The sequence below is a fragment of the Zeugodacus cucurbitae genome, chromosome 4 (assembly GCF_028554725.1).
Source record: "Zeugodacus cucurbitae isolate PBARC_wt_2022May chromosome 4, idZeuCucr1.2, whole genome shotgun sequence".
NCBI lineage: Eukaryota > Metazoa > Arthropoda > Insecta > Diptera > Tephritidae > Zeugodacus > Zeugodacus cucurbitae.
The window spans coordinates 12,636,349-12,655,903 of NC_071669.1; the positions used below are offsets into that span (position 1 = coordinate 12,636,349).

Sequence of the window (19,555 nt, forward strand, 5' to 3'; positions counted from 1 at the left end):
TTTTTTAAATAAAACACACACAAATAAATGTATTTTGTTTTTTTTCTTAGTTTGTTCAATTTTACAATTTTTATATATTTTTAAAATGTCTATGTATAATAAAATACAATAATTAAATGAATTTTTACATGCAGATGAAAACATTATTTTTTTAATAAAATTATTTTTTATGAATTGCTAACGTAAGTATTGTATGTAATTATAAATGTTTATTTATATATAATTATTTGAGAAAATAGCAGCAAAGAAGATAAATTATAAAACAACAAAGTATACAAAATTGAGAAGAAGAGGCTAAATTAATACTTTTAACTTAATAAAAGATTTAAAAAAAAATATTTTTAAAAATTTGATAAGCTTAAAAAAATAATTTAAGAAATTTGTTTTAAATTTAAAATAGAAAAGTATAAACATAAATAAATACAAGGCATTTAAAATGTAAACTTAATATTTTATAAGTAGATATATATGTATATGCAGGCAGCTACGGCAAATTATAAAATTAAAACAATTTTACTTAAAATTATTATTTAAATATATATTTAAAAAGAGGGCTGGCTGCGCCATATCTTTAGCTCCATTTTAAAGAAATGCAGTGCACTAAATAAAATAATTAAAAATAAAATATAAAATTACTGAAAAAAAAATTTAAATCAAATAAAAATAAAATAAAATTAAAAAAAATTATAAAATTAAAAAAATTAAATAATAATAACAATTTTAATAAAAATCATTTAAGTCAAATTAAAGCGCGTAAATGCGATAAAAACTAATTTTTCAAAAAAAATTCACTTAAGCTTGTAAGTATTGTGTGTGGGTCGCAAGCAAAACAAGCTACAGATCCGAGCTCTCATTCTGCGTTGGCAAGCCCATAGCACCGAAGTCGGTGCAACTGAGCGCATACTCCTCATAAGCATTCGCGTTGGCGCGCGCTAACACAGCACCACTAACAACCACCTCACTATTGGTGTGCGCCAATAGCTCTGCTTGTATGCGTTTGAGCACCTCGACCACTTCGGGTGAGACGCCGCTTTGCATGGCCTTCTGCATGGCTTCGTTGGCGTCGACGAGTGCCTCATGGTAATCGCCGCTCTCCATGCGCGATTTGGAGCGTGCGTAATAGCCTTCATAGCTGGCGGGTTTCTGAGCGATCGCCTGTGTGGCCAAATCGATGGATTCGTCAAGTTCCTGCGGAGCGAAAAAAGTGAGGTTAGTTATTGTAAAATTGTTGAAAAGTAATGACTCACATTTAACTTTCGCTTGCAGCGCGACAGATTCAGCAACAAGTTGGTGCGCAATTGTGCAAAGATTGCGCTTCGCTCCAGCAAATTCTCTAGACATGAGATCTTACGCAACGCGTACTGATAACGATGCGCCGCATCGTGAAAACGATTCTTGCGATACAAAACATTGCCATCCTCGAGCAATTTATTCAGCAACACCACCAGTATCTCTGGCTTGCCCATAGCCATGCTCCAGGTGGTGGGACCCAGCTTGGCGCCGCGGCGCAAAAATACCTGCACCACCTGTATGTTGCGGCAAGCAATGGCGCGGTCGAGCGGACGCATGCCGTTCACATCGATGTGCTCAATATTGGCGCCCTGTTCGAGCAAATAGAGCACTAAAGCGGCGGAGCCCTGATATGCGGCCAAATCGAGCGGTGTGCGTCCCTTGTTGTCGGCGTGATTGCGATTGCAGCCGCGTTCGATGAGACACTTGGCGGCCGGTTGGCGTCCACGCAGACTGGCCCATGAGAGCGCCGTAAAGCCTTCCTCATCTTGCGTTTCCAGCGCGGCGCCGCGTTCAATCAACAGCTCCAGCAGCTCAATATGTCCCTCCTCAGCGGCAATCATAAGCGGTGTTTTGCGCGCCGCTGTAACGGGCTCATCGATGTCAGCGCCATTTTGTATTAGCTTCTCCACCACAGCCCAGTGTCCCTCTTTTACTGCCAACCAGAGCGCGGTAAAATCTTGTTTGTTGCGCGCATCAATACGCGCGCCCTTTGACAACAATATGGCGACTGTGTCGCTGCAACCGTTACGTGCCGCTGCGGTTAGCGGTAAATCACCGCATGCCTCATCCATGAGATTCACATCGATGCCATCAAGTTCCAGCAAATCCTCAACGATGGTGACATGGTCTTGTGCTGCCGCCGCGATTAGCGACTGCTGTAACGCTACTGCCAAACTGACATCGTGTGAGTTGGGACGCGGCGTCCAGTCGCAGGCCAGCAAATATTTCACCACATTCAGGCGCCCAGTGCGCGCAGCATGCACCAATGCGCAACGCTGTGTTGTATCAGTTTGCCCGAGACTGCTACCAGCGGCGACCAGTAAGCGTACGACATCAGCGTGACCGCGTATGGCGGCCAATATGAGCGGCGTGCATCCTTGACTGTTGGTTAGACTGACATCGGCGCCGAATTCCAACAGCAAGTTCACCATGGGCATTATGCCCTCATGCGCTGCAATGCAGAGTATTGTGGCGTCGCCCATAAACTCGGTGCGGTAGTGCGGTGAGGCGCCTGCTAGCAAAATCAAGCGCGACACCTTTAAATTCGGACTGTAAACGTTGCGCAAAGAGCCGAGCGCGGCCGATATGTTATCGGTGACAGAGGCGACCCAGAACGATTGCATGTCTCGCGGCAGTTGTGGTCCCTGACAATTGCGGTAAATGTGCGCCTTCAGCATGTGATGACCTAGCTCCATCGTTTGCTCGGGATCGAGTGGCGCTTGCATGCGTGACAGCCGAAAAGCAATAGCCGCATGACCCAGCCGAAAATCGCATAGGAATTTCAACGATTCACCTTCGTCACGTCGGATTAACCACTCGCGGAAGTAAGAGTGGAAAAACATGTACGTGTTGTCAATACGGCGTATGAGAAAGCCATCGAGCAGCTTGAAACGCTGCAAGAACTCATCCCAGCTAAGCACCTCGTCGGTCTTCATAGCGCAAATGGTGTAGTAAATCTCATTCAGCGTAAGCGGATACAAAGCGGCCAAGCAGACATTCAGTATGGGCGCGGCCTTCTCGAAACTGCTGTTGGTGGGGAAACGCAAATTGAAGTGTAGCAAAAAGATTTGCGCCAAACTCACAGGCAGCACTTTGTAACTGGTCGACTTGATCACCAATTGGCCGCGCTCAATGAGATCGAGTATCAGCTTGGCATACAACATGGAACCCTTCGTCAGCGCTTGCAAGTGACCGATAAATTTCAACTGCCCACTATTATGATCCTTCACAGCCGCAATATTATTCTGTATCTCCACGCTGTGATTCACACGGAATGTGATGTAGTCGAGCATATCCTTCTGCAGCAGATCATTTGAAGCCCAACTATCGATCGTCATCTTCGTATACGATAGACCCTTAACAAAGTCCAACATTTGTGTGCGCACCGTAGCAACCACCTTCAGCCACGAGGGAAAGTGTTGCGTCATCTTGGCAAGAAAAGTGGCGATCGTGTGTCCGTGATCGGGACGATGATACTCCGCCTCGCACAAAGCATCGACGAGTATGACGCAAGTCTTGGTCGGTATCTTACCGGCACGCTTCAGCACAATCAGCGGCTCCAAAATAGCCATCCGCATAACGCGCTCCGCATCGGCAATACATTCCTTCACGCTCAAAATGTCCTGCAAATGTGGCTCACTCAGCAAATACTCACGATATGCCTCCAGCTGTGGCGCTTGACATAGCTGTGCGGCCAACGAGTGCACAAAGTCGGGCACCAGACAAGTGAGGTTCGAATCGGCCTGACAGAAGTGATAGCCGACAATGTGTGAGGCCAAAGCGCGCAAGCGATCGTGTCCGAGATTAATCGGGCAGTAGATGCCATCCGGGTCACTGGTGCTATTGCTGTTCTTGCGTCGCCCAAAACACGAATACTCAACCAATTGCAAGATGAGCGCCGTCTTGCCCGTGCCCGGATTGCCGTTGATCAGCACACCCGGCGTCTCAGTGCCGGTAAGTATGTTGGAGAGCTCACGCAACAGCCATTGGCGACCGACAAATGGTGGATCTGGTTCGGGTAGTGGTACCTCGAAAAAGAGCGGCTTCAAAGCCAGTTGCACTGGTTGTACGGTGGCCGGCTTATAAATGGCATTACGTTTGCCGGCGCCGCTAGCAAGTTGGCCAGCGCGTGCTGAACGCCGTACGCCTGTTTTACGCGCCTTCACTGGGAATACATCACTGTTATCGGTGGACACCGATAGCGCATTCAACTTGCCAGCCAAACTGAGCGTGTCATCCTTAGTGATCACGGAGAGTTGTGAGCCAAAAGCGTTCGCGCAGCCAGCCGATAGCGTCTGTTCGGGACTGACATTCTGCGACGAACTGCTGCTGGTCGTCGTGTTCGTATTGCCATGCTGATCGCTGTCCAGCAGCAGACCGAGACGGGCACGCAGCTGATCTTTCTGCTTCTCGGCGGCGGTGAGCGCGTGATCATCGTTGCCTGTGCGCGCGAAAGAAAAGAAGCAAACCAAAGAAGATTAGTTAAATTAAAGCAGAAAACTGTGCGCTGACATAACAAAACATGCAAGAACCAAAAGGAAATATGTGAAAACATGTAAAAAAAAAAATAAAAAAAACATGCTTATAAGAACGAACATGCACACGTGAGCGGCAGTAGAGCAGCTCGGCTCACAACAAACAACATGCAAATGTATGCAATGTGAAAACAAAAAAAAAAACAATAAACTGCATAACAACAACAACAATGTAATATGCGTTGAAAAATGCTCGTGCCTGCAAATTGATTAAGTCCCGCATCCGATGAGGTTGAATTGACGCTCCATAACGATTTGATTTTACCAAAGACCAACGATGAAAGGTGTCCCGCATAGACCGAGGTGCCGACGAGGCTTAAACGATTCAGTCTATTCTCACTGCCTGCCGCTGTGGGCCTTGTGGATGCGGCGCTCACATTGTTGCTGACCTTTTGACGACGGCGACGCGTGACCGCCGAATCAGAGCAGGTCGATGTATTTAGTGCATTGCTATCTTTGCCTGTAAAATGTTTGTAATGACGGTGAGTGGTGTGCAGTTGTTGTAATGTGCTTTATCAAAATTTTATGTGTGTGTGTGTGGGGTGTTAGTGAAAAGCAGAGGCGGTAAATGTACTAATATATATGTAAATAAATAATACAATTAATTTTGTGCTGAGTGTTAGTGAAATTAGAATACGTAAGCAGATTTTCATCCATTGGATGATTACATCGATTGAATGAAATTTTGTCGAATAGCATTTAAATATTTATATTAGCGACAAATATTATCGTGTGTATTTTTGTATTAAATTCAGGACAGTGAATATTCATCTATTGGATGAATTAAATTTGGAGACGATGAAAATATATAAATAAATACTAAAATTAATTATGTGCTGAGTGTTAGTCAAATTATATTACGTAAGCAGATTTTCATCCTTTGGATGATTACATCGATTGGATGAAATTTCGTCGAACACAATTTAAATGTATTAACGGCAAATATTATCGTGTGTATTTTTGTATTAAATTCAGAATAGTGAATATTCATCTATTGGATGAATTAAATTTGGAGACGATGAAATATATAAATAAATACTAAAATTAGATTTTCATCCTTTGGATGATTGGATGAAATTTCATCGAACACAATTTAAATGTATTAGCGGCAAATATTTCTATATATTGCATATTCTTTTTGTATCAACTTCGAAGTTTTGAATATTCGTCCATTGGATGAATTAAATTTGGAGATGAAAAAGATATAACTACTACAATTATTGAATTTTAATACTTAATTTTTTTTTGTAACAAAATAAATTATGAATATTCGTCCAATGGATGAAATAACATGGGAAGTGAAGAAAATTGGAATAACAAAGTAGGCATGTTATGTGAAAGATATAAAGCAAGTACGTTCATTGGATGAACAGTTGTGAAAAACGAATAAACCCAATGTCTAGATTTCAATAAAAGGTTTGGTGTTTGATTGCTATTTCTAGCGAAAGTTCGGTCTAAAATACGGTTTATTGTAAATCTCAGAAACAATGAAATAAGTTATGGACTCGCTCAAAGTCGGAGCCGGTGAAAATGCTAACTAAATTGAGTGAATTTCTAAATAAATAATAATAGGTGAACTATGAAACCAGGAATGGTGAACAAATGCCAGAGACATCTAGGTCAGATTTATATTATTTTTGTATAAAAAAAAAACAAATACAAAAAATTACTAAAGCACTTTTATACTTTCAAAAATCTGCGTTCATCGGTAAAGTCATACATTTTTCGACTAAATGCTGCATTTACAATCTAATTTCTCTTTTCAACCCGTTATTCGTCCCATTAGCTGGTCAGTACGTCGATGACACTGACTAAATTTATTTTGTTATCCATTAGCCATTGACCTCGACCTCGACAGTGCACGTGCAGTCAACAAGCACGTCACATGCGCCACGCTCACTCCCTCCCTCACACTCTTTCTCAACATTCAGTACAAGTACTGGCAAGTAGTCGAGCAAACAGTACTTTCACAGCTACAAATCAAAGGAGCGACCGACAAAGCCAATGACAGTTGGTTGGCCACTTCAACATTTAGCTAACGAACGGCCTTTCGCCACTCACCGGGTCTAAGTGCTGCTTAGAAGCGACTTAAAAGTCGGTAGAGAGGTAAAAAAAAAACAAAAATTGAAATTTAAATGTTCACCTTCAACACCTCAAATATTGCTAGTCAATACCAAAACCAATAGTCACAATGAAAATCCATCAAATTTGTTGAATATGCAAAAGTGGTTGGATCGAGATACGTGATGTGGTTAGAAAGTAGTGTGATTTTGGATATTACTCTAAGATATTTTTTGGCAAATATTTATCGAACGAGAGATTTTTCGAAATTGAAGGAGTCTTCATAAAGCTAATGATTGTTTTATTGCCGAAATACTGTCGTCTTTAGGTCATAGTACGAGGTTCTATCACTTCCTTAAATAAGTTATATATAATTCTCTAATAGTTCTCGATAGAAATTTGAAAATGTATTACTTTTAGCCTACTTTTAGGCGTTGGACATTAGAAGGTACGAGTTCTTTGTGACAGACAAGAATACTGTCTTGTCTTTAAGAATCTCTGAGATTTCTTCAGCAGCATCGAAAATCAAACGAGTTTAAAGAACAGAGCTTTTGAAAGCTTAGATGAAAGCTTCTTTTAAGTTGAACTTCCATAACTCGAAGCTTTCCTGTGGATTATGGGGATTTGAGTTAGGGAAATTCACAACCGCACCTCGTAAACCCAAACTTGTGCTAAGTTCCAAATGTGCCAGTGATTCAAGAGCTACGAGTAGTTAGTTAATGCCTTAATGCTTTTAGTGACTTACCATCGACGAGTATCGTTGTGGCGGCATCTGTTGGCACACCACCATTCGAAGCGGTGCGCCGATGGCCGGTCAAGGCGCTGCGCAAATTCTTGTGATTAAAGAAACGTCGCCGTGTCGGTGGTGTGGCAAATGAAGATGCATTGATTGCATCGCCGGTATTATAATGTAACTGTTGTTGGTGTTGAGACTGTTGCGACTGCGGCATGCTGCCACCATTGTTGTTATTGTAATGGTTATTGCTAATATTAATGTGACCGTTGTTATTGTTGCTGCTGCTCGCTGTGCTGCTGACCGTATTGCAATTGCTATTGCTGCCGCTGCCACCACTGCTGATGCTGCTGATGGTATTGCCATTATTGTTGTTGTTGCCATTGCTGGCATGGTGTATATCCGCTGTAACGGTATATGTTGTCTGCGATGCGGCCACCGCTTTCGGCAATTTACTAATACTTGCATAGCGATGATATTCCGGGGATATGGACTCCTGCCGGTTATGCTGCAAAGACAGAAGGAGAAGAAGAAGAGAGTAAGTAAAAAGAAGCATAAAATTGTGCGCAAAACGTAAGCAGTTTTTCATGTAGTTAATGTGGGGGAAATGACAGGGGGTTCGCTGAAAATATTATGTTTTGTAGTAAAAGAATCTAATAATCAAATTTGCTTGCAGCATTTTGAGCATTTCAAACAAATAGCAACAAGAATAGCAACAAATATATGTTCATAGGTCAGTTTACCGCGTAGCGTTTGTGGCGTTGCCGCTTATCGGTGATGAAAGTTTAAGTACATACGAGAAGTACTAGTATTTTCTACACAAAACGAAGATGAATGGCGCGACGCAAAACGGTTTCATGGATGTGTGATTATGTTGAAGTATACGGTTTCACCTTTGCACCACAGTGGTGGCAGTGAATTTTTTTAATTGGATGGTAACAAGTAAAGAAAATAATTACTTAAGGAAAGACAAAAGGGACTAAGTAAATGTGGATTCTTTAAGAATTTTTAAGCAGTTTTAAAAATTCTTAAATGTAATTTGACTAAAAAAGAGGCGGTGGTGCGAGCCAACGCGTTGTCAAGGTAGAAGAATACTTTTTCCAAGCATCGAATCTCCTCAATAGTTCGGCATTGTGGAGTTCTTAGACGATTTCGAGGTAGTAAACATAGATCGCATTTTTGTTAATTCCAGAAAACAGTGTTCATAGGGTAAAATCCACTCTAGCGACTGTTTCTTGGTCTCTGATAAAAACCAGTGGTTCCATATTTCGTCGATGGTCAATGCAGGAAGTCATTCGACAAACACTATTGTGAACTGGAGTCGTGGCTGCGCTTGTTATTTGAAGAAAGCAAAAGTGGCACCATTCGAGCCGACAGTTTTTTTTTCATGCCAGATATGGGTTAGGTTAGGTTAGTCTGGTAGCCACACAATAAGCCACACATTGGCCTGTTTTGGTCCTTTGCAATACCAGTTGGAGTGCCGTCACGTAGTCAGTGAGAAGTAGTCATACTTTCGGATGCGTTTCACTATCGATACCTCTTCAAGAGGACCAACGCACAAGAGATGCTCCATTGTTTCTCTTGACATTTCCTGCAGTCATCTCGATCTTTCAGCTCCATCTTACAGGCTTGTGCCGCCATCATACAGTCCTACTCTTGCAGCTATCTCACGCACGTTGAATATGCGATCTTCCAATACGGAATCGTGGACTTTTGATATGCTTCCTGTTCGGGGCATCTGGGAATGGTTCTTAAAAAAACCGACGTGCGACTACGTTAAAACTCGTTACTCGTTTTCACCATTAAAGGAATAGAGTCCATACAGTTGGTTCTAGGTACCAGAATAATCGATCCAGAGCTCTAGATCTCTCTCGATCTAATCTCATTATGCAATAAAAGAAATCCAGAGAGATTAAACATAAATTAAGAATTTGGAATTTTTCCGGAAACCTGTGTTTATACCTCCTGATGTCAACACAAACGCCACCACTGGAATACCTGAATGTATATTTCTTGTTATCGACAACAGCTTAGAATGAATCTTACAAAGCGGTAAAAAATCGCCAACTCGCGACCGCGACTAATCAAATTAGCAAAAAAGTTCAAGAATATACACAAATATAGCCTGATGCGCTACAGTCTTGTTAGAGAATACAAACATGCATATATACACAGGAGAGTATAATTTTACTAATAATTGCGAATACTTTGTTTTTCTAACCAACGAAAAGTACAGTTAACCGCCGTTTAAGTACTTATGAAATTAGATAAAGGTGCCCTGTGGCGCTGGCACATGGTAATAAAACGGTACATAACCAGTAAATGAGAATGTAGAGATAAGACGAGCAGCGGAAGAGACGAGTTGAGAACAACAGGCGTCACACATTGATTAGTCACATCCTCCAGACGGTAAAAGCAGTACAAAAAGTAAGAAAGAAAGGAAGGAAGAACAAAAAAAATAATAATAATAGGAAACAATAAAAACAACAGCAATAACAACAGTAATGCTAAAACTTAGAATAAAGCACTGCCAAAGGTAAGTGTGTTCTTCAGCTCAGCAAAGTTTAGCGCGTAGGTTTTTGCAACCAACAAAGTTCTTTCTCCGCGCTTATCTTCGCTGCTTTCTTGAGAGACGCTTGCTTTATTGTTTACCGTACATTGTGCCTGTTGCTAATCATTTTACTTTAATCATCTTTAGACGTGCAGTCAGTGGGCAGGCGTATGTATCGCATGAAGACGACGTCGCCGGCGAAGACTTAACAACGGCTTGAAGACTGAGGAGGATGCGTGTTAACTTACTCAAGGCGGAATAGCATACATACACATACATCCATGTGACTTCACTTGTCTTTACTGTTGTCATGCTGCTCAACTGGGCGTTTAGCGCATGCGTGTCGCGTTTGTTTTACGCTTTGATACCCTAGCAAGCGTTGCGTGTTTACTGGGTAACATATGCACTCGGTGTACTTGCTTTATGAAGCTGAAATAGAAAAAAACTCAAACAACAACAAAAATTTTGCGTTGGTTGTCACGTTTTTTATGTATACACAGCATATTTATTGTTAGTTATTGTTGCTGTTGTTGTTAGACCAAAATCAATTTCATTCACGAAACTTCATAGAGCGGCTGTCTACAAAAAAAGTACAGCAAAAACTACTCGCTGCTGCTGGTGGGCTGGTAACAACAGTTGTTTTGCACGACTGATTGGTTTTGGCACAAACGAATGGTCAATCGAACGCACAGTGGGTAACTTGTGCGTGAAAATGGATAACAAATAAAAATAATGAATACGAGAATATGACACTAGGGTGCTCATGTTTGACCGGGTTTCTATTTGGATTGTAAGGTGGGATACAAAAAGAAGTCGAAGAAGGGGATCAAATCTGAGGAATATGGTTGTGCCAATTTGTTCACGGCAAGGCCGAAGGTGTGAGCGGGGGATTCTCTTTTTTCTGTAAGAAATTGATAGTTTTTATCTAATCTCACGACGAACCGGCTCAATAACTCGACTTAGTAGAGCACAGTATTCGATTTTTGCAGTCGATGTAGATCTCATCTCATGAGGGTATCACCTTTTAGACTTTGCCTTTGCCTTCTGAGACGGTTCTCCGGATGAAGTCCATTGTTTCTACTGTTCCTTGGCCTCTGGTGTATACCAGTGAATCGTAGTGGAAGGCACCTTCTGAAGGCATTACCTTTCTGGGCCAATTGGACCGTCTCTGCCTTCCTCGAAGCAGGCTGATCGGGTGAAGTCCACTGTCTCAACTGTTCTTTGGTCTCTGGTGTCCGCCAGTGGATTTAAGTTTCGTCGACGCCCGAAGAAAGCCCTGTTGTTTGCTTTTATTATCTGAAGTAAGTTGATTCGGTACCAAATCGAGAAGACAGCTTTCTTTCAAGCAGGATACAATTCCCGCGGTATTTTGTAATGCCTACTATCTCGCAGACTTTCGAGCGCCCTTCGATCAACACGAGATCTAGGACTTGTGATATGATATCCTTCGTAGTAGCAACTTCAGGTTCATCAAAACTGACATACGTCTACATAAAAGAAGAGTAGCCATATACAGCATGTAAGCGCTCTTTGACATGACTGCCAGATTGCACTGCCAAAAGCAAGAATCCAATCACCAACTGATATCCTGATCCCTTTCGGTGACTGAAGTGGACATTAGCAACCTATTTAAATACCTTATACATTTATGTTAAACCAGCTAAGAATTACAGGTGCCTCAAATATGTTTAATGAAAAAATTAGCATTCACACCAACAAGTGAGCACTTTTGCACAGACAATGTACGTTTTTTGTGGACAGCCTGCAATTAGCAGTTGCAGCGAGTAGTTCCAATTTCTGTTATCATTTCAATTTCCTCGGCAATTGCTTGGCGTGATCTGACAGTGGCAATTACAACTACAACAACAACTAGTGCTACTACAACGAAAGGTGTTTTCTAACAACATCCGTTGCTCGCATTGCACTTGTTGCAAGCTGTCTATCGCCGCTTGGCAGCCGCTAGTGCATATCCTCTTTTGCATGCACATTTGCTTTATTATAGAAAGTCTGTTATATTACTATATAGTAGATAGATATGTGTGTGTATTAATTAATTTAAGTATTAACTACGCTGTGGCAGCCACAACAACTTAATCAATATATGTTGTGGGCATTTAAAATGCCACCTCAAGCGACATGCAGCTAGCTTTAATGACCAGCAACACAATTATATGCCATAATAGCAGCTGTGCGGGCAACAGTGTGTATGGCTAGCAACACGAGACTGACTTGCCCGCATGTTGCTACGTCCGCTCACGATGTTTTTGTTGTTGTTATAGCGGCTGTAGATGACACCTAGCAGCTACATTCACGTCAGTGGGTATCCACGTATACGTATTTGTACCGCTGCACTGCTGCATGGCTCTAGGTTAGAGTAAAAGTAGCGAAGATGTTGTACATACAGAAGCCCCCTCGTGTTTAATAACTGGTTTTCTTTTACCGTTCGAGCGTTTTAGCCCATATACATATGTTCATATGTTGTCGGTGATGGCACTCTCACATTCAAATGTGTTTGGCAACTTTCTGCTGCATAGTGATAGAAATTGTTGCTCTGGGCACTAATTACCGCTCAAATTGGCTGAAATTGCGATGAAGGCAGCAGTAGAGAGAAAAAAATATATTTTTATATAAATATATAATATATATTATATATATAAATATATTTTTATATTTTTTTATTATTTATTTTACTTTTTTGTTTCTCCCTTGAAAAATATTTTTAGTCCCATTAAAGGGGAAGGACCTCACCCGGTGTTTTAGCAACTAAGAAGCAAATGTGATTTTTGAATGTATGTTTCTTGAATCCAATTCGTAAAATCATTCAATTACGCTAAGGTTGAGAACATGTCAAGAAGGATGCACCGAGAACAGAAAGAACCTTCAATAAAGTTCACCGACCATCCCGTTTAGGACCAAAATATTTCTTATATCATAGCTTACTGAGCACACTGGACCCGCTATTCGAGTTTTTAGAAATTAACTGGGTAATCCATTGTTTGAAAAAAGGCAAAGATGGAAGTTTTACGAGAGTAGTCCGATAACTATTTGGATAACGAAAGAATAATTTTGGATCAATGCGATGTCATTGTGGAAGAAAAAGTTTTTTTTTTTGCTAAAAGCGGACCGACTTTTCTGCAATACGATGTCGAATCGGCTCGTTAATTCGACATAGAAAAGCGCTGTGTACATAGTTTTACAGGTTCATATATAGATTGTACTTTGTGATTTCAAAAGAACGGATGCCACAACCTTTCCAGCCTAGAGGAGAATCTTCAGAAGTGAAGCTCGACTAACACCTAGGGTGTGATGTATACTAAACGATTCCATGTTTCGTCGACGGTCATGAAACTTCGCAAAACTCGTTTTAATCGAAATTTCACTGAATTCAATTATATCTGTCCAAGAGCTCTAATATGGGAATTATAATTTGGTAAAAAAATTCAGATTGTTTTAAAGACCTCAGCTGACTTACAAGCCACCCATTAAATATGCATAAATAACTTCCAAATCATTAGAGAAAGAAGATCACTTAAAGATCAAAGCTGGACGAACTGTTCGTATGATATTCAGTATTTTGTAACTGGTCCCGATTTTTTATTTGGAACTGCCAATTCTTCATTTCGAAACTCTAAACGCAATATGAATCATTATTTCTAATATCAAAATGCTTATTTTTTTTCATTGACCTCTAAATGGACTAGACGAAAAAGCAAAGTTCAATGCCACAATATCTCAATTTGAGCAATCAAAGAAGATGCATTAAGATAAGCTGGCGTTCCTTTTTTGTTTTATATATAAGTATATCCACACTTTGTTAGTGTTGCCACAACGTCCATCTCCAGATCGCATCAGCAATATAATTACCACAACTCAATTAACTTGTCGATCTACCAGCAGCTGAAGCCGGCTCAAAGCGGCAATGTCTGCTGGCTACACACGTGCATAAGAACTCAACAATGTATATACATATATAATTCTACTATATATAAGAATGTATCCAAGATGAAGCGATCGCATTCAATCAATTCAACATAATCGAGCGATCAATCCAGGCAGTAGACGTGCACATAATACTTGTGTGTGTGTTTATATGTATGCTGTCTTGCCACTTAGCTCTCTCCGGGCGCTGCTAGTTTGAATCGGCAGTAAATACTTTTTCTTTAACATCAAATTGTCTGCCATCTGTAACTACAACTTTTTATTGTTGTTGTTTTACTTTTATTTTGCTATTAGAATTTTTTTCTGGCATTAATAATAATCAAAATGATTGCATATATCCGTTGTGTGGTGTCTTGCTTGCTGTTATGTAGAGGTATTAAGGTTTTTTTTGAATGTTTAGCTGCATGTTTGAGTGTTTAGGAACATTGTGCCTAAACATTTAATGTTGCGCAGACTTCATTTTTTGTAATTTTGAAGAAAAATTTATAATTTTTTCAAGGATTTCGCAAATAATATTAGAAAATAGTAATAGAAATAATTCCATATCAAAAATTTCACAATTTTAGGCGAATCTTGGATTCATATTATTGATGACCGAAGGTTAGATAGATACAAAAAAAGTTATTACCATTCGACGTACAAACAGCTAAGCCACCAACTTCTTTGTAAGTAATATTAGACAATAGCATATACATATATATTATTGTAAAAAAAGACTAAGTATTTCAGGATAATATCAAATGTAATGATTTTGGATTGTATTCCCGTATTGGGCCATATTTGCTTAAGCAGCTTTTAATTTTTCATAAAAAATTAATTTTTGTCTACTCTCGAGTTTAAGTCAATAATCAGAAATTAATTCACCCCGAGTAACATAGGCTATATTTATGGCTAGCATCTCAGCTTTCTGGAAATAGTTTCCAGGCGAGGGTATCAAAAAGACTCCGTGATGGAGAATCTTAGTCTGAAACTGAAAATCGTCTTGCAAGTCATTCTATTCGCATCGCAATCACGCGCCAGAAAGTCGAGGAATGAGCGCTGGCAGCTGCTTGCTGAACAAATTTTAAAACCTATAACTTATAACTTTTGAAATGTTTATTTAAACCCGCGCGAAACCGGTGCGGTCTGCTAGTTATCAATATAAGCATGTTTCATGGAGTTTTATAGCAAAAAGTTGTCGAAAATTATATCAATTGGATGATTCATCTTGAGAACCATGTTTGAAATCTCTTTTTGACTGGCGTAAACATCGCTTACGCGGTTATAGCCGAGTCCATAACAGCGCGCCACGCACAAGAAGACAGGTCCTTCTCCACCTGGTTCTTCCATCGAAGTGGAGCCTCCCTCTTCCTCGGCTTCCACCAGCGGGTACTGCATCGAAAACTTTCAGAGCTGGGGGACTTTCGTCCATTCGAACAACATGAACTAACCAGCATAGCCACTGTCTTTTTATTCGCTGGACTATGAGTATGTCGTCGAATAATACATACAGCTCATCATTTCATCTTCTGCGGTATTCGCCGTTGCCAATGTTTAAGGGACCATAAATCTTCCGCAAAACCTTTCTCTCGAAAACTCCTAGTGCCGTCTCATCGGATGTTGACACCGTCCACGCTTTTGCACCATAAAGTAGGACGGGAATGATGAGGGAGTTGTAGAGTTTAGTTTTTGCTCGTCGAAAGAGGACTTTTCTTTTCAATTGCCTACTCAGTCCATAGTAGCACCTGTTGGCAAGAGTGATTCTGCGTTGAATTTCAAGGCTGTCATTATTATCGGTGTTGATGCTGGTGCCTAGGTATACGAAATTGTCTACAACTTCAAAGTTATGACCGTCAACAGCGACGTGCGAGCCAAGATGCGAAATACTCGTATATAAATTTATAATAATGTTAATGTTGTTGTTGTTATTGTATTGTTCTTGTTATAAAGTCTGGAAATATTACACAAATAATTTTGAAAACTCTTGCCGAGTTGAGCGCCTTTGGTCGGATAAAACTGTTAGTATATGGATTATTTCCTTGTGGGAATGAATTAATGTTAATCATACGCCATGGTGTACATCACACTTCTATTAATAACTTACCTAAAGGAGTAGGAACAAATGAAGATGGCGGAATAAAACATTACACAAATACTGTATTTGAGCTGTGACATCATTTGTGGAAAAATTGTCAAAATCGAACCATGACTTTTCAAGGTCCCTGATATCGAACATGAAGAACTCAGTGCCTAAGGGTAATTTTTCACCGAAAATATAGGTAAATCCCTCAGATATTTTTATGTAATACATTCCCTCTGAATTTTTTTCTTATACCAGTTTCTCTCTGTACCTGAAATGGTAAAAATCGGGTCATAATTTCCCCCAGATCCCATATACCTAATTATAAGTAATATTAAATTAAGTGAGCGTACGAGTGAAATCGGTTTACGAATTACCTCAGTCCCCATATACTATTTATGATGATTTTCGTTATTCGTTATTGAACTTTATACCGAATATATGGGTCGAATTGTGTTATCTTTATAAAATTACATCAATAAATTGCGAGAGTATAAAATGTTCGGTTACACCCGAACTTAGCCCTTCCTTACTTGTTTTTATTATGTATGTGTATTACACATAATGTTAGCGAGTATTTAGTACTATATTCGATTTATTCATATAGCAGATATTTTCGAAATATTTTATATAAATACATACATACACCAATGAACTCATGTATTAAATACCACAAAGCATATAAGTACTCGCAAATTTGTAAACATCGAAGAAACATTTAATCAGGTGCTGTCGATAATCAAGATTTCCTAATAACAACAAGAACAACAACAAATGACATCAAGGACAAACGGTTACACTAAATCCAATTAACTGCAAACAAATTCAACATGATTTATGCAAAGGTCAACTGTTAACCCTAATTGACAATTAATTGACAGCAAAGCATAACGCAGACATGCAATACGAAACTGTAAACAAATAAAAATGTATGCAATTATAGAAGAATTTAGTATTTGGTTTGTAGTATTTGCCTGCGAAAGCAACACTTGCACATATGCACATATGCAATGTGTTGATAAATAAATAATTGCTTTATAAGCGAAAACAAAAGTCGAAGAATAAAATCAACGTGATTTTGCATAAATTAAATGTGACATGGATTAACAGTGAAAACCAACGCCGATACTATATTCATGTGTATGATTTATATATATAAACATAGCGTTGCCACATATTAAGTTGCAAGTAGTGCAAAATCATTAGATCGCAATGCGTTCGAAATGCGACTACATTATAGTAAATCACCGTAAATCATTGCTGCTGCACAGCTAGCAAGCATACTAGTTAGTTGTTGTATGCAGCAACTGTTGCTGCAACTATTAACTGCGAAATATTGAATTGGCTGCCTATGTAATGGATACTTGTAAGAATTATATACTCTGCGCCCATTGCATGCCATATGTTGTTGCTGTTGCTGCTATCGCATTATAAGTTGTGTTGTTCATGTTCGAGGCAAAATGATTTATGAGCATTGAATATAAAATAATAAAAAAATAAGAAAAAATAAAACAAAAATTGAAAATGAAAATATAAAAAAAATATTAAATCTTGCATACCATTAAATAAAAAGAAGGTGTTCAATAGAATTTTTTTTTAATATTTTGTTTAAGCCTTTAAGAAAAATCGAGTTTTGAAAAAATATTTTTTTTTAATAAAAATATTGAAATTCTTAGTATTAAGATGTAATCAATCAGTATTCGTTTTCGTACGCTAGATGGCGTTAGAATTAAGTTGTTAAAAAACTAATATTTACAGACTGAAGAGTCAATTCACTCTGTAGTCGATATATATTTTGCTCTGGCAGGTTTCACACTGAATCTAGGGTCCAGAAATTTTCGAGCTATGTGTTGATAATGGTAAGTAAACATTTTATTTTTTTTTTTTCAAAAATATGTAAAGTCTGTATTATAGCGATTCATATTTAATAGAATAATTAAACGTTTAACGAAGGAAAAGCTTAAAATAACGCGAATTTCGGCGTTAATGAACTTCATGTTTACACGTCTATAACTGTTGAACGCAATATTCAAACTAATCATGCATAGCGTCGTTTTGTAAGTTATGTCAAGACCTTTCAAAGATGTACAAAGCCGCGAAATTCAAAAGACAAAAAGGAGGAAGCGAGATATTTGCCAACCTAATAACCAACCTACCTCCCATTTGATACTTAAAGAAACTCAGAGAACTGTAGTGGGAGCGTAGCTTCCGAGGACCATCGTTTACTGAAAATAAAAATTTTGATTCGAGAAATATCAAAATAAAATCGTCGATTTGTGGGAATCCCTTATGAAGTTGTAAGGCAAAATCTCATATCTGACTAGTTTATTCTATTGGAAATATATATTATAGTCAACAGATTTTGTTGTTTTCTAGGATTTATAAAAAAATAGTGTAGATAAACAATCACAATAATAAGAGTTATATACTATAGTAGTTCGATATTTCCAGTTCATATTATTCTTCTTCTTTACTGGTGTAGACAACGATTAAAGCCGAGTTAACAACAGCGCGCCATTCATTATTTCCTTTTCGCTGTTTGGCGCCAATTGGAGAACCAAGTGCAGTCAGAACCTTCTTCACCTCATCTTTCCAACGGAGTGGAGATCTCCCTCTTTCTCGTTTTCCACCAGCGGGTACTGCATCGTACACTTTTAAAGCTGGTAGCCGCTGTATTTTTATTCGCTGAACTATGTCTATGTCCTAGAATAACACATACAGCTCATGATTCCATCGTCTGCGTTTTTCGCCGTTGCCAATGTACAAAGGACCTAAAATCTTCTGCAAAACCTTTCTCTCGAAAACTCATAATGACGTCTCATCGATTGTTGATAACGTCCATGCTTCTGCACCAAAAATCTGGGCTGGAATGACGAGGGACTTGTGAATATTCCACATTCAAAGCTATAGATGTACATGAGTAAACCGATCATTATACTGATCTTTATCTTTCAAATATCAGAAGAAATATTTTAAGTTATTTTAATGTCATCAAAAGTCTTAGTAGCATATCAGAGCAATTAACGATCTAAAAAATATATAATAATTTGAATTCACTTTAAGTCTGTAATCTTGAGTTCTATCAGCGACAAAGCATGATCACAAGAAGTGATCTTGCCGAAAAATATGTGTTGGGAATATAAACATCAAGCTACTACTACTGTAGTAACTCTGATTTACATATATTTGAACACAAAAAATTTTCAATTTTTTTTCTAAATTGCAAGTTCTAAAACTACTAGTTTTTAAGCCTTTTTGCTGTTTGTTTGCGGTTGGTCTCACATAACACACTAATTAAGCACATAAATTAAGAATTTCATGTGAGCTGAGTAAAAAAATATTAATTTAATAAATTATTATTAATGCATATATGTATCTAAAATACACCAAACAACACATTAAAAATCACAACTGCCAGCATAACCAGCAGAAATATGCGCGAATAACGCCGAAAGTGAAGGCTTACAAAGAATAAACAGGCTTTTGAATCTACAAATATACATAAATATGTATGAATACAGTTTGCGAAAAAAAGCGATAATAAAACAACGAATCTCACAGCCGTTTACTGGCACAGCTACTGTAAGCATTTTACTGCACCTACAGCACAACAACTGGCTCGACACACAACCTGCCGTCAGCTATTGCATTTGCCCCGCTTAGAC

The 19,555-nt window shown here is 39.0% G+C and overlaps 1 protein-coding gene across 6 annotated transcripts in view; it reads right to left on the reverse strand.

Annotated features, from left to right (window-relative positions):
* Positions 1–388: 388 nt before the first annotated feature.
* Positions 389–19,555, reverse strand: part of LOC105210434 (protein TANC2) — a 134,267-nt gene continuing 115,100 nt past the window's right edge. For 3 of the 6 annotated variants that reach the window (XM_029044943.2, XM_029044983.2, XM_054228533.1), the window contains exons 5-8: positions 7,354–7,849; positions 4,747–5,007; positions 1,248–4,453; positions 393–1,188 (exon numbers count right to left, since the gene is read on the reverse strand). In XM_029044943.2, the coding sequence (XP_028900776.2) occupies positions 835–1,188; positions 1,248–4,453; positions 4,747–5,007; positions 7,354–7,849 (4,317 nt within the window). In that variant the 3' untranslated portion in view covers positions 393–834. Of the gene's footprint in view, positions 1,189–1,247; positions 4,454–4,746; positions 5,008–7,353; positions 7,850–19,555 lie in introns of all 6 variants that reach the window. The other 3 variants (XM_011181395.3, XM_054228534.1, XM_029044903.2) reach the window with 3 other exon arrangements.